At 48.8% G+C, this 15,839-nt stretch overlaps 1 protein-coding gene across 16 annotated transcripts in view; it reads right to left on the minus strand.

The window, feature by feature from the left end:
• PPP6R3 (protein phosphatase 6 regulatory subunit 3) overlaps positions 1–15,839 on the minus strand; it is a 140,087-nt gene that overhangs the window by 29,167 nt on the left and 95,081 nt on the right. For 14 of the 16 annotated variants that reach the window (XM_046014883.1, XM_046014884.1, XM_046014885.1 and 11 more), the window contains 6 exons: positions 15,154–15,283; positions 12,857–13,009; positions 10,722–10,871; positions 9,637–9,701; positions 6,525–6,640; positions 4,717–4,802 (listed from right to left, as the gene is read on the minus strand). In XM_046014883.1, coding sequence (XP_045870839.1) covers positions 4,717–4,802; positions 6,525–6,640; positions 9,637–9,701; positions 10,722–10,871; positions 12,857–13,009; positions 15,154–15,283 — 700 coding nt within the window. The remainder of the gene's footprint in view (positions 1–4,716; positions 4,803–6,524; positions 6,641–9,636; positions 9,702–10,721; positions 10,872–12,856; positions 13,010–15,153; positions 15,284–15,839) is intronic. The other 2 variants (XM_046014891.1, XM_046014886.1) reach the window with 1 other exon arrangement.

Consider the following 15,839-nt stretch of genomic DNA (forward strand, 5'->3'; position numbering starts at 1 on the left):
AGTACTGCTTGGTCATGGCAGCTGGCATCGTACAGGAGGATGCCGTCAAGAGCAGGTCAAGTCCACTTCTACTACAGTGGATTCAGAGGAACTCCGGGCTCCTCAGGGGGCAAGTTAGTGCAGGAATCGGTTACCCAGTGTATGTTTTAGGACTGCGAACTTCATGGTAGCGTGCACAATTACAGAACAACTCATAGAGCAAGCTAGGTCGACTGAACAAGAGGGAACAACGAAGCCTTGGCTACTCCCAGCATGTCCTGTTGTCCAAGTTCAAACAGGATGCATGTTTCCTCATTGATCGTTTCACTCTTTTGCTACAAAATGAGCACGTTCATTAAAGAAAGGTGAGAAAGAAACTAGTTTTTGTTGAGCAACTACTCTGTGCCACACATTCTGACCTCTTTTTACATAGTCTCCATAACTTGTATCCTCAAAGCAATTCTGAGAGGTATTTAAAATAGTTTTTTCTCCAAAAAGAAAGTTTTAGATAGTTATTAATACCACAATGCATGCACATTTTTGCATTCTTGTACTGAAGGATGCGGTGATTCTGCTTCTACCCACACCACACCTGGTCTGAAACTGTTATTAATAAAACAGGCCACAAAGATGACTGAATCCACCACACCCTCCCACCTAGTCCATCACACAAATGCAGCCACCAGAGTCCCCGGCCACAACTTCCAAACACACCTCTTCCGAGGCATCTTCATCTCGGCAGATGCCCTCTGTTCTCTCTCCTTCCTCAGCTAAAATCTGGGCCTTTTGGTTTCTTCTGTCCCACCCGCATCTAGTCACTCCACTGTCAAAACAGCACCTAAAAGCCCATCGCTTCTCATAGCTCTCATCACCTCTCTCCAGTGCAAGCGGCCACCATCTCCGGTCTGGATTATCACTGTCACTGGCAGCCAACCAGTCTCTCTGCCCCACCACAGTCTACTTTCAACCCAGCAGCCACAACAACCTTCTAAAATGTCCATCAAATTATGTCCTTTCTTAATTCCATACCTAATGGCTTTTCATCTCACTAAGGTCACAACCCAGGGGCCCAGGAGGAGATCTGGCCTGCAGGAGAGCCCCTTGCAGCTCACATCCTGTTCTCCCGCTCCGGTCACCCCCCCCCCCCCAGCTTCTGCACTAGTTCTTCCCTGCTCACTTCCCTCAAGCTTCTACACAAACGTGAACTTCTCGATGAGGTTTTCCCAGACTACCTAATCCTAAATTGCACTTCCACCCAAAACGAACCCCAGCTCCCGCCCCTGGAGTCTATCCATCCATCTGTCCGTCCATCTCCGCTGAGGCAGGGGTTTTCATCCACCAAGTGTACTACAACCGCTTCAGTGCATGGCACACAGCAGCCACTCAAATATTTACGGAATGAATGAATACCAACACATCACTGAATGAGAACAGAGTCATAACTTTCAAAAAAGTAACAAGTACATAGGAACACTCTGGCCAAGTCAGATGTGATCTAAGTATACTCTTGATGCTTCAGTGAGTAAAAGTTTTTGAGATGTTCTCTTCTCTCATAATGGAACTTCAGTTTTATTAACTGTTGTTGCAGGAAAAGCAAGTGTTTTCTTCATCTCGGTTGATCGGCTTTACTAAGCAGATCAGAAACATGACTGAACATTCGGCTAAGTGAAATGTGGAAGTCGGACTCTTCCTCTTGGCTACGGTGGGTCCTGCTGTGGACCCCTGGCACCTACGTGACCAGAGCTGGCTAGAAACACAATCTCTGGGCCACTCCATCCCAACCTGCCCGATCGGTAGGCAATTCACAACTGCACACGTGTATCGTTCTCCACAACCTCCCTAGACGAGCTCATCAGTGATGAGAAAGAAGCATCCATACTTTACAAGAAAACACATTCTCTCCCACGAGAGGAAGACAGAGAACGGAGCGAACTCAGCCTTCCAAAGTCAGTACCAACACATCTCCTATGGTTACCTAGACATACTGTCTGAATCTTCACCAACTTTTACCAATGGACCCACAGAGAGGTCTCTGAGTGGAAGTGACACACCGAACTCCATTCACAATAAAACCCCCAACAGAAAAACGCAACAATCTAGGAGCTACCGCTGATGTGATGAGCTCAACAGACTAAAGGGCTTCAAAGACCCCGAGAGGGGGTCATTAAAATGCTGCCCCAGAAGAGGTAAGAGCTTGGGACTGGCACAGCTTTTCCTCCCCCGGTGAGCAGACCTCAGGCCCACAGCCCGCAGCACAGGTAAGCATCTGGTGCATTAACGAACGCATCCTTGCTGCGGCCAGAACAGAAGACCAGGCCAGGCCCATGTGACAAGGCAAAACCCAAGCGTTTGGTGCTAACTACAGACCGACTCGAGTCCTACAAATACAGTGGAAGAGTGGGATCACGGCCATGATAAAACCAAGTCGTAAATCAAGGCAGCAAGACGGGGATCTATCTGATCTGTCTGGGGAGGGGGCGGGGACTAAGCAGTCTATTACTCAACCGCCAGTTTTAGAACGAATGTGTCTGAAACGCTTTTTTTAGACTTTCTGCTCCGTCATGTGGACGAGGACCCTTCCTACAGCACGTGTTTGCAACGGCAAGACCCACTGCATCTACCAAGCTGGGTTTATGGTAACATTCCCTGGAACACGGCACCCAGCCTCCACTAGGATATAACCTGAAAACAATCTGGGCACCACAACGGAAAGCCTGAAGGCTGCAGTGACAATCTCCCTCGTGGCCCAAGAGGCGTAAGCACCCACAAAAACCTGGAACCTGTGAACCCCTGAAAACACGAACCAGAGCAAATTCCCTCCTGGAAGGTCTTTAAACTAAAGGGAAGTGGTATTTAAGTACCGGGCACCAGGACTGAGGAACTGAACAAGTCTTGAGACATCAACCTGGAAGTCCCGACAGACAATAAAATTACAGAGTGGGGCTAACTCAACATGCGACATGAGCGGTGTCAACAGGGCTCGAGAAGTCGGACTGCTTTTAGCAAAAGAGAACTAAGCTGCCACTAGGGACCGGCAGGCCCGGGACAACCTTCCCTTCAACACACGTCCAGCAGTCCAGATGGCAGATGCGTCTGCTGCACGCTAACTCTGCACCGCGTGCTCCCGTTCCGGGACGCAGGCACACATCACGTTCACAGTCACAGCCAGATCACTGCCAGCAACGTGCAAACTAGCTGAGTGTTAGCTGAATTGCAATGAGGTCTCTCCTTACACAAAACTGCTCACAAGAGAAATGAGTTTGAATTACCGAAGATAAATTTTTGAAAACTTCTGATAACGAGTTTAACTGTACATTTTTGAAGTCTACTTCTGAAGCCAATCCTTCCTGTGAAGGACAATTTTTAAAGGAGTTTCCCAAACAAAATCAGAATTAATGTTCCTAAATATTCCTTTACAAATAAGAAATAAGACCAAAACCCTTAAAGGAGACCACGCTGCCTGAATCCTTAACAGAGAATCAATATGAGGCTTCTAAATTAAATGGTTCACCTTACAGTAAGACCCTGATTATCCAGATTTTTAACCAATTTGATTGGGGAAAAAAGCAATCCACTGTGGATAATACGTTCATCAAAAATTACTTAACTCTTCCTTGACGACTCAGGGCTGTTCCAAGTGGACGCCAGCTGCTCTGAGGGCTATGGTGCACTGAGACACAGAGGGCCATCAGACATATTTTAATTAAATGGCCTCATGCAGCTCCCCTTATAGTCACCTCTTAACTTTGTAACTCTTCCAACTCCCCGAGTCTATCATTAGCCCCATCCTCACCAAGCCACGGCCCAACCAATCCGTGAAGAGTCTGGAAGAAGACAACCAAATGTGTTAATCTACCAAGTGGGAGGCAACGGCCCTCTGGGGGGTGTGACACAGAAGTCCTGGTGACCCCTGTAGCCCTCAGAGCCTTTCTGCGTCCAAACTCCGCGCTGAACTGGTAAGGCTGCCGAACCCGAGTGCCTAACCAGCAGGCATCCACATGTATTAGCAACTCAGACTGCGGCTGCTGCGTTTTCAATCACAGAAGTAAGTGCCTGACACACCTACTTCCACGGAGAGTGACGGCCACCACGGCCACCACCGCCATCAGCTGGTATGTGCTCATGAAAGGAAATGCTTTTCCCTATCTTTAAAAGCAAAGGCAAAAGCAATACTTACCTTAAATCTTAGTGTGTTTAAAAAAACAAAAATACATTCCAAAGTCCAATATAATTTTTAAAAATATTATCAATGCCATTATTCCCTGGCTGAAAGTACTCATCTGTTAAAGATGGGGTTTCAAAGTCACCTAAAAATCCCACCCCACACCCCCACCCTGGGAACAATCTAAAATGTGGGTAAACTTCACTGAGTAACGTTAGAAAATATCCAAAGGAATCCTGTGGCTTCTAACCGCCCAGGCTTAGCTGTGGCGTACGGCAAGAAACACAACAAGAACAGAGGTGCTAAGGGAAGGGGGCGCTGAGGGAAAGAGTGGGGCGAGGAGTGTAGAACTCAGTGGCCTCTCTGTACCCTCCGATCATCCCAGGAAGAAACCAGGAGTTGACTAGACAAGTTATCGACAATATGGAGAACACTGACCTCTCTTCCTGGTAAAGAAACATAAACTTATTCTTGGCCCCAAATTACCAAGACAAACGAAAGACTCCGTATCTCGGAATAAACGGGCAAAGGCTGAGAGCACTGGGCTCACAGAAACGTGACCTGGTAAAACCTACTAGATCTACCGTGTTCCTCTTGTTAGTTTCTCCCAAGGAGCTTGCGCAGAACGCCTCCCACCGCTCCCTGACCGCGTCTGGAAGATCTGCAGAAGGAGAAAGAGAAAAAGGCATCGTCACCCCAGTGAGCTCCAGTAAGAAAGAGACATTTAAGAAGCAATGACAGACACATAAGAAAAATGGGACATCCAGGAGAGTGCCGCCCACTCGGTCCATCAAAGGCAAACATGTCCCATCATCTGAGCACCCGTGGACAAACAGAGTTTATAATGCCCTATAGCCTAAGCCCCAGGAATTTCAAGAACCAGAATTGCCCCCAAAATGGCCCATGTTTGATGCCAAGGGCGTTAAGCAGCTCTGCAAATTTAACAAGCTTTTACAAATCTTTTGATAAAAACTAACCCTGGAAAATGTGTTTCCAACAAACTTCTGAGGAAGCAGCAGGTCTCTAGGGTGGGAGGGAAAGCCGTGTCTCCCACGGTCACTCAAGTTCAGGGAAATGCTGCCGGTGCAAGGTCCTGCGCACTCGTCAGATGCTGTGACTGGCATCTGGCCAGCGAATGCTCCACGGAACCAGTCTGGCTGTTTCCTAAATGTCTGTGCCCACAGGCCAACATGTAGATACATATGCAACAGTGAAACCCTACCCACTACAAAAATTATATTTATTTATTTTTAAAGATTTTATTTATTTGACAGAAAGACAGAGAAGCAGACTCCCTGCCCAGCAGGGAGCCTGACGTGGGGCTTGACAACTGAGACTCGGAGATGCCATCTGAGCCGAAGGCAGATGCTTCAACAACTGAGCTACCAGGCGCCCCTCCAGAGAAGTTACAAGAAAAAAAAAAAGATACACAAGTACTTTTTCTGAGAAAAAGAAACTGGCTATAGTCTTGGAGGCCTTGGGAGAGCTGTCTTCTGACAAGTGTGGTTTCCACATGCGTGCCTGTGTCCCTCCCACGCCACCTGCAGAACAACTTTGGGACAACCCAACGCACAGGATCATTTCTCCACGGAAAGAACATCAGTTGCGATGGTCTGGCTTGTTCCGCTCTCGAGAAGCCAAATAACAGCGGGGCAAGCCCCAGCTGCCCCCTCCCTGGGAGCAACTCTTTCAGTTCGTGCTCCACAGGCAAAAGCCTCTCAAACACACGCACATCCTTTAAAGACACAGAGAACACTAGACCGGGAAACAACGTCCAGTTTCAGCAGGTGGAGTTGGGACGAGTGCGGCAGCACAGGGGTTAAAGGCCTTCACATTGGGAGTAGTCACAGGACGGCCCCAAGTCCTGGAGCCCATGGAGCTCTCAGGGCTCTCGATTTAGAGAGACTCACAGCCTGGGCCTGCGTGAGAGGCTCCTGCAATTTCTTCCCAGGAACCTCGGGCTGGTGACATGTAAACGCTGGTACCGAAACCATCCTTCAGCGTCCACCATCCCTCGCCTCAGTGGGAGAGAGCTGGCAGACATACGGATCCGTGCGTTCATATCCCAGCTCAAGTGAGTCGACCGCCAGCCCGTGGGGACCCCATGCACACCCGAGCAGCGCACGGAGCAGGCTCCCTAACTGCTAAAGGGCAGCACGGCCAAGCCTGCCAATACGCACTAAAAGGACTGCAGGCATGAAAGAAAGAACGAACTACACTGTTCATACACACTCTCAAGAACATTCAGACCTTCAGATAATTTGCGAAGTATAAAGAAACTCCACAGACTGCTATTAAAAACACTATGAATAATTCCACTTTACCCTTCAATCCTTACCCCAATCCAACAGAAATACAACGAACTTTCACGACGCACACGCACCTTTGAGCAGCTGCTGGACTAACGCACTGTTGGGGCCCTTCTCAGTGCTGTGCACGATGCAGTTGGCTATCCTCGTCAGGTGGCCCATGTAGCCGTGCCGGCGGCCTCCCTCGGCCCTGGTGGGGGGAGAGGACAGAGTCAGACTTCTGGTCACACGGGGTCATGAAGCAGCTTAGTAAACAGTGGGCTACAGCAGTCAGGCTAAAAACGGAGGCCCTAAAGATGAGAATGGAGAGAAGAGGAGGAGCCGGAGTCACCTGGTCAGGCAGGGCTGGAAGCGGCAAAAATGCTCTGCTCCGGGATGACATGGCGGCCCCGCCGGGCGAGGTTTATTCCATATACGAACCCATTATTAATCTTCAATCTTAATCTTACCTTTAAAAAACAGCCCAAGCATTCACTGATGCCTAATGTTTCTGTGACTTTCCTTTGTATCTTTTTTAAGATTTTATTTATTTGACAGACAGAGATCACAAGTAGGCAGAGAGAGGGGGCGAAGCTGGCTCCCTGCTGAGCAGAGAGCCCGATTCCGGGCTAGATCCCAGGACCTGAGATCATGACCTGAGCCAAAGGCAGAGGCTTAACCCACTAAGCCACCCAGGTTCCCGATTTCCTTTGTATCTTTTTATGAAACTATTTTCAGAATTTAAAAAGACTGTAGGAACGTAAGGTGAGAATTTTGCTAAAAGATATCAAATCTTCATAATCTCAGTTCAATTAACACACATAATTGCCTACCAGTGGCATTTCTCAAGTAAAAATAGTGGCTGGTTTTGAGGATTTGGCCAAGGCGAGGCGAGGGGTACTCAGCTGGTCTTGGGCCTGCACCACACCTGGAACATCTGTACATCAGTTACTCCCCACCCCTTTCCCCCATTTAGGGTTTACCCTTCCTGACCAGGACCCATCTTTACTAAATCCACCCACCCACCCACCCACCTATGTCTCTCCCTCTCTTTCTCTACTTGCAGGGAGAGGGATAGCGGGAGAGAAAGAATCTCAAACAGGCTCCACACCGAGCACGGAGACCTGATTTCCCAGCCCCGAGATCATGACTTGAGCTGTAACCAAGAGCAGGACATTTAACTGACTGAGCCACTCAAGTGTCCCAAGTCTACCCATTCATTTTATTTTTTTAAGATTTATTTGGGGCTGGGGGGGAGAGTCCCATGCAGACTCTGCACCGACTGCGGAGCCTGACAGAGGGTTCGATCCTATGATCCCGAGATCATGACCTGAGCGGAAACCGAGTCAGATGCTCAACGAACTGCGCCCCAGGCGCCCTCCAAACCCACCTATTCAGACGACTGTTCACATCGCTGTGAATTCTCTACTTGACCCAAAAGACTTTGCTTAGCAGACAGGAGGGAACAAACTGAAGAGATTTCTGTTTAAAAGGAGAATCTTTCAGGAGCCGCTAAAACAGCTGTACTATGCTTGAAGGCTTGCCTGAAAAACAGAGTATCTGCTAATAATCTTAGAAGATCTGGGGACAGCTAAGGGTCAGAGGCACAGAACTGATCTCAACAGAGCAGCTAAGAACCTCTTCTGGTTTCACAAGGTCTCAGGCCCCCAGCGTTCCTGGCAGGAACTTTTCAGTCAGATGCTGCGCCCCTGCTCCCGCAACTGAAAACGAAGGCCCGAAGGCCCACCTGCCAGGGTTTTGCCCCAAGGCTCTCAACGTCCTTTAGGCTTCTGGGACAAGGAAACACTAGAAAAACTCTTTCAGGACCCTCCCCCTCCCAACCCGGGGGTCTGTTAATAGTCAAGCCTCCGGAGGATGGAGCAAGGGGAAACAGAGCATACGGAGAGCAAGGGAGGTCAGGGAGAGCACGAGGAGGCGAACATGGGGTCAAACACAAAACCAGAGATGTTGATGATCTGGCCACACACAGCACCCCCAAGGGAACTCCATTTGGAAGAGTGTACCTGAAGTCCTCTGAGATGAGCCCCTGGCCGCACTCGAACTAAACGCAGGTCCCCGAGAGTCAGGGCAGGGTCCCGTCGGTGCCAGCAGGCACTCTTTAAAGACCAACCCTAACAGGCTGATAAAGCTGACACCTCCCTTTAGCTCCTAGCTCTTCCAGCGGCCACAAGAGAAGTCCGCACAAGAAAACTCCCGGCACAGGTTCAATTATGAAGGCACACGAGATGAGCTTTTGGGCCGAAGCAACGCCCTGAGCCCGACCACAGTGCTTACACTACTTCACGCATTCGCCCGAGCTCCTAGAAACGTGCACCGAAGAAGGGTGAGCTTCCAGCACCACACCTCAAGAAAGCTGACTTACAAAACAAACGCAGGAAGCGTGCCCAAACACACACGGTGCCACCGGCCTCAGAGTCTACGGGCCGCTATAAAAGCCCCCAGGGCACGCGAGAGGGAAAGATCCATGTGGAAAGCTACCTACCCGTATCAATACTCAAGTAATCTTGCCAATCAGCTTTCTTTCTTTTTTTCTTTTTTTTTAAAGATTTTATTTATTTATTTGAGAGAGAGCCGGAGAGAGAGGAAGCACAAGCAGGGAACAACAGAGGCAGAGGGAGAAGCAGGCTCCCCGCTGAGCACGAATCCTGACGTGGAACTCAATCCCAAAACCCCGGCATCATGACCTGAGCTGAGGGCAGATGCTTAACCGACTGAGCCACCCAGGTGTCCCAGCGAACAGAAATTTTCTAAACAAAAATACTAGGTCAAATCCCCACCCCCTTCTCCCGTGCATGAAGTGACTCTCTCTACAGTGAGCCCATGGGGTAAGCAGGACGATCCTGCTAAGTCAAAGCATCCACAAAGAGGACTTGGCTTTATGACTCTTGCCTTTAGCCTCCGTAGTGTTCCTGCCAGAAAAACAGCTATTCAAGAAGGACCAGAAGTTTCAAAGGCAGCCAGCCCCCCCGGATTCCCCTCAAGAGAGGCAGAAAGACAGGGCACTCTCAAAATAGTCAGAAAAAGATCTGCTATGATAAATAATCCAGACGTCTCAAGAGAACCATTTGTAACTATAAAGTGGGCTGGTACCACGTTAATTATTTTCACTGTTCTCTAAGGCAAGGCAGCTCTTTTCTTCAAAGTAAAAAATCACACTGGATTTTCTATGGAGAACAATTTACTTACTGTTTCTTCTCATTCATTTCCCAGGCATCCAGTATCCGTTCTATTAGCTGACATTTTTGAAAAAGCTGAATAAAAGGAAAATTCCAGTTAACACATATACCAATGTCCAAGTGGCAAAATTTTACAGCGCGACGGAACTCTGTTCGAATAGAACAGTGGCATGTATTACCCAGCAAGCTTAAACTAGCTGCGAATTACTGGCTTTAGCATACGCAGTGCGCTAATAAATGTACTCGAGGCCGCCAGGACACCACAGGGACTCGAGACCGGACCCACGCCTTCTGCAGCGTGGCCTGGGAAGCAACACTGCAAGTACCGCCTCAGGTGAACAGCGGACCTAAAGCAGAGCCAGGTTTTTATTAGCTGTGAAAAGTGAGCTCAGCAATACAGAGCCTGACCAAAATGCAAAAGGAATCAAGATGATGAGGCCCCGGCCGGTCTGGCCGGTCTCCGTCTGGGAATCCGAGCAACCCTCAACCTTCTGGACCGGGAGCGGCGCCTGCTGTGGCGCGCGCGGCCCTCACTGTGCTCCGGGTGAACTCCAGTGCCCTGCAATGGCCTGGGAATGCGCGCGGCGTGGACTAGCCTCTCCCGGCTCCCAGGTTCGGCAGGAAGCCACACAATCGAACAACTTCGGAACAAGAAGCAATGAGAAGGCTGACTCAGTGAAATCCCCTTGTGTTTGACAAAAGGAAACAGACCCACAGAAGAGGCTCAGTGCGGCACGAAGCCCGCTTCTGCCATGCTCACGTCCTGTGCTCAGCCCACGAGCTACAACGGGCACGCCAAACAACCCTTCAAACGCCTTCTGCACTCGTTAAATTTTTATGGTTCTTTTAATCTCCAGAAGATGTCTAAATCTTCAAGTCGATTCTTTTTAGCAAATAAGGAGACCACTTAGATGTTTTTTCTAAAGTTCATCTAATGGCTGTTTGTCCAGGAGATGACTCACAGAATCAGGGGCCAACAGTGTGACGAATACAGGCGTTAAACTCCCTGACCTTGAACTCCGATTCATTCCACACCACTCGAGTGGGAAAATGCTCTAACCAGGAGCAGCAGCAAAGAGACCCCGGTAAGCTTACGTGTTTCAGTAACAAACAGTCACCAGTGGAGTCCTGGTCAGTAACTGTGCTGTTTTCTGTATTTTCAAAAGGGCTTGCAAGGATCAGTGCAATACAGATTTCCACTTGTGTGTGTAAGAAGTTATTCCACGTGTACTTGAAGAACATGTCCTACAAAAAAGAAAAACAAGGCTTTCTTTTATTCAGTTACCTCCATGTTTAAAGCCATTACTCTAATACCTTTCCCAAACAGTGGTTTAATAAAATAAACATGGTTATGTTCTTAGTCCAATAGGACTCATTAAAAGGAACACACGTTTACTTTAAATGGGGTCTGGAAAGCCCCTACACAGACTAAAGAGCACGACATCTGCTCATTCAACACGCCAGCATTTGCAGAGAATCCAGCAGAAAACAACAATGAACTAGGGAAGACAATAGTTAGTTCCTCAAAGACATAGTATTTTTCTACATTTTCCATAATAACAGGTATTAAGTTTAGTTAACTTCCAATACTTTTTGAAGAAATTTCCGAGTTTTATTTTGACTCAACAAATGTGTGCAAGACATGGGGTTAGGTGCAATATGGGAGACAGACAGACAGAAAGACAGTCTCCAATTTCAAGGTACGCACACCCTGAGTGTGAATAAGCACTTGGTTCTAACCACTCAGGCCTTTGGAACTCATGGGACTATCAGTGAACGGAGCAAGAGAAGACAGGTCTGAGAAGGGGGACACGTGGACCTCCTCAAGGTACACGGGTTTTCCAGATTGCTCGAAAAGCCGACAGTGCCACAAAAAGGAAAGACAATCTCTAACAGCACAAACTGCATGAAGTATCTATTCAGGACATTCTTTGAGTCCGCTTATCTAAACTCAAAATAAAAAGGAAGTGATTAATGACCCAGGAGGCAGCTGTGTCAAATCTGCTGTCACTCAAAGGTAGCTCTAAAGATTAACAGCAGAGTGAGTTAACAACAGATGCACACTTACTATCAGCAGATTAGAGGCTACTAATCCATGACTTCAGGGACAGGAGAAGAAAGTTATATGCCTCGAGTTTTATACACCAGTCAGAGGGCAGGGCAAAAACTGTCCCCAGGGGTAACAGTGAAGTTCACCAAAGAGACTGTGTCCTTAAATGTTTCGTCTTGCTCCAACACGTTCCTGTTCTCTATCCCTATACTGCCATCATTTAACCCAAAGCTGAAATCTAACTAAAAGCATCTAATGATAGCCGGTGGCACACGGTTTGGTTGATAAAAGCGGCACTCGTTTCAAACTGAATGTGAATTCAAATCTTGGCTCCACCACTTACCAGCCACAGAGTACGTCCCCTCTCTGGCCATAATCTGCAAAAAACAGATCCTCTCTCGCACACAAGCATCTACACCCAGCATCACGCAAGAGAGGTGTATAAATGCACATTACCATGCCTTTCGTGTAGTGTGCAAACAGCCCCAACTCCCTCCGATGTACGCTTTGACCAGCTGTCTCACGACACCTGCTGAGCGTTAGCCCTTGTGCCTTCTGCGCTGGCAGGCGGCAGGACAGACAAAGCAAGCGCAGCTACCAGGGCTAAGTCTGTGGATTCTAAGCACAAACCTGGGAACTGGGAAACTCAGGGGTGAGGGAAATCCAGGTAATTCCTGAGCTCTCCGTTTCTGCCTCCACTAACAAGCAGTCTAATAGCTGTGTGTGTTAAGGAAGAATCTGAACTCAAATCAAAAGACCACACACTGACACGTGATACAGATCTGTGTCAGTGCAAAGACGATAAACACTTGTCCCTCTGCTAATGAGGACAAGAGGACGATGCTGTATCCAGCGGTCATTTATCGCTGACACAATCCCCTGGGGAAGGGGACTACACGCAATCACCCGAGCCAGGCTGCGCTGCCTGGGGGAGAAGTCCACATCTGAGTCATCTCTGAAATTTTCTGGTGCACTTCTTTACACACAGCGCTAACAAATACTGAAAACTCAAGAGCATTAGAAACTGACAATGAACTCCAGACAAGAACTGTATAAAGACCATTCATGCTCAGAACAAGAAGAGTCACGGACACATACTGCCAATCTGTGAGGTTTTAACGAGCTGCATATCCATAAACCATCACGGGCAAATTATCTTATCTTTCGGAGGCAATCTTACCAATATGACCCCAATGCTATTCAGCTCCATGAGGTCCTCGTTGATGCTGCTGGTGTTTGTCTGAAGGAGGCTGGAGATCAACCTGATCACATTCAACCGGGTATTCCCCACCGGAGGGTCCAGCACACCCCACGTGGTCTTCATCACGCTTTTCTGAGGAAGAAGCAGCTTTCCAATTAAATCCAGTTCGGTAAACAAACAAGAGGGGGAGAGGGTGTGCTAATTCGAAACACGAGGCACACGGACCCTGCAGACTGCATGGCTTGAGGTCCACATCTGAAGGAAAAGCCAAAGCTGATTTTGAGATCTTCAAAATAGGATGAAATAACCAAGGCGAGGGGGGAATCAAGTAATTCCCCTGGACCAGAAATTCCACAGGAGATCGGGCGTCCCCTCCTTCAACATTTCAAACGCCACAGGAAGAAAGCAAAAAGCTGCAGAAGTTTGTGGGGGTGAAAGTGCAATCAATACTCCAAACGCGACCAGAAACTGCACAGACACGTTAAAGTGGTTTGCGAAAACGCGATCCGCAATCTTCGCGCAATCTGTGAGAAAAATGTAAACTCAGAGGTTGCTTCTGGATCACAGCCCTGACGCTGGACCAACCTCCAACCTGCTAATCTCTGTACTTCGGTCACACGGCCCTGACGCTGGACCAACTTCTAACCTGCTACTGGCCGTGAAAGGGAATCTCTGTACTTCGGTCACAGCAGACAGACCCAGGACACTTGAAAATCTCACAGGTGTGACAGGAAAAGGGTGGCGAGTTCTAACCCAGCATCGAGGCTCCCCTTTTCCTGACTCCCCCGCCCGCTCCTCTCAAGGCCAAATGGAGTCGGGAGGTTCTCACTTGGACTCCATGCAAGGCAGCTCCAACGAAGAGACGCGTGAGAAAGCTTCAGGAATCTACTCGTACATGCCATGTAGTAAAACCACACACGAACTGAACTCACGGACTCCCAGCATTAAGAGAGAGGAAGCCCAAACGAGAAACTGCCTTGCTTTTGACTCAGAACCAAGAACACCGTGTAAGGATCCACACCGGCTGCTGCCTTTTGTCCGCCCAGAAAGGCGACAGGCAGGCGGACCAAGACACCGGCTGGAGAACCTCCTCACACATCCTCTTCTCTCCTGCCTCCTTCTCCCACCTCTAGCTGCCACCTGGGATACTCTCTCCACTTCTCCGAAATAAATCCTTCTCCTTCCTTACTCTGCTATGCTGCTTCTCACGTCTGCCAGGAAGGATGCCACCGACCACAACCATCACCCACCGGCAGAGGCACCGTCCCCGAGCGCGAACGGCAAGCGCTCCGGCCCGCGCCCAGCGCCGGCTGAACAGACAACCGGACACTGGTGGCACCGGCCGCCTGCAGAGATCATCTGGAAGCTCAACTCGACTCCCTGCAGCAAGCACCCAAAGGAGTCTGTGTTCCCCCTCCACAAATGCCAAACCACAGAGAAAGCATCTAACGCAGAAGGGACAAACTACGATCTTAAATTCCCAACCCCCTGCAAAGTAGTTGCCTCAGAGACGCACACTACAGCAGCGAGGCCACTGCCGGCGATGACACAGGGCAGGAGAAGAAGGAAGTGTCAGAACTGGGGCCAGCAGGGGACCTCTCCCGGATCTGCGTCTTCCACAGAGTCTCACAGGAAGGGCTCCTGACCCTGACCTCAATCTCCGCACCGCCCCTGGGGGCTGGGGAGCAGCAGCAGACAGCACTTGGGGCCTGCGGACAGCGCTGCCTCACGGGGCCTGCCACCGTGCTCTCGGCAGGCCCCCTGATTAAAGTCGCCGCGGATTAGCAAGCCGGTGCTCCCCAAGGAAACACTAGCACTCCGAGTCACGCTCCGCCGACTAGTCCCTAAACCAGGTATCTGTCCATCAGACTGACCCACCCCTTCAACTCCGAATAAGGCAACTCAGTCTCAAAGATCAGTTCCTTAAAGATGAACTTAACCTCAAAAGTGAAAATAACACTCTATGAGGACTGTTTATTTTATTGGCGTAAAAGCACCCAGAATTTATAGAAAGAAAGAAAAGTTTTGTTTCCTAAATAGATAAATATTTTGCTTAATTTTAATTCTACCCTATTCATCAATGGACACTACACACAGATAAAAGCCAACTAAAAACTAGCTCAAAGGCAGTAACAGCTGGAAGGGCCGGTCTGTACAAGCTGGTGGTCATAACCAGTTCTGTTCCCCACAAGGTCACCTACTTTCTAACAAATGTGTGAACCAAATTACTGACCTGGCCAGCCATGACCCGGCCATGCTTAAGGCAGCTGCCCTACCTTGGGTGGCTCAAGCAGGAGTTCGTGAAAAGATCCAAGTCTTCCTCGGATAGCTTCCAGAACACTCTTGTTGACTGAACAAGCCGAATGACTCATGCCTGGTGGGCAGATCTCTATATGGCCTTCAAATCTTGAAACAAAGCAAGTTAATTTTATTATAATTTCGAAACAAATTAAGGTGCTCCCTATCTGCACGCAGGTAGATCCATAAAAGCTACATAAATATGATTAGATCAACATTTTTGGAGAGATAGGAAGAGGGTGTAACACAAGCTTGCTGAGGAGCAGCCACAGGACCTGCGACCCACAGGCCTACAGTGTCAGGGGAGAAGTTACATGGGATTTCTTCCCATCCTCCCAAACCTTCCAAGCTCTTTGTACCCATGATACTAACAGCAGGTCTCTACCAGGAAACGTGGAAAGCAAAGGGGATCAGATCCCTGACTGGGAGGGCATACCACACTGTGTGCCATTTGGGATGCTGATAATCAACAGGCCTGTGTCTGTTCCATACAGTTTTCCTTGGGTAACCAGCACTGTTTCCTACTTAAAAAGCATAAATCCCTCTTCCACATGAAGCCCACTCTGCACTCATTTTCATCTACTCCCGACAGGAAACCCATTAGCAGTACAATGAGACGCGCAATCCCAACAGGCCTTAATGACCACATGCGCCAAGGGGTCTC

The sequence above is a fragment of the Meles meles genome, chromosome 8, assembly GCF_922984935.1.
Source record: "Meles meles chromosome 8, mMelMel3.1 paternal haplotype, whole genome shotgun sequence".
Classification (NCBI taxonomy): domain Eukaryota; kingdom Metazoa; phylum Chordata; class Mammalia; order Carnivora; family Mustelidae; genus Meles; species Meles meles.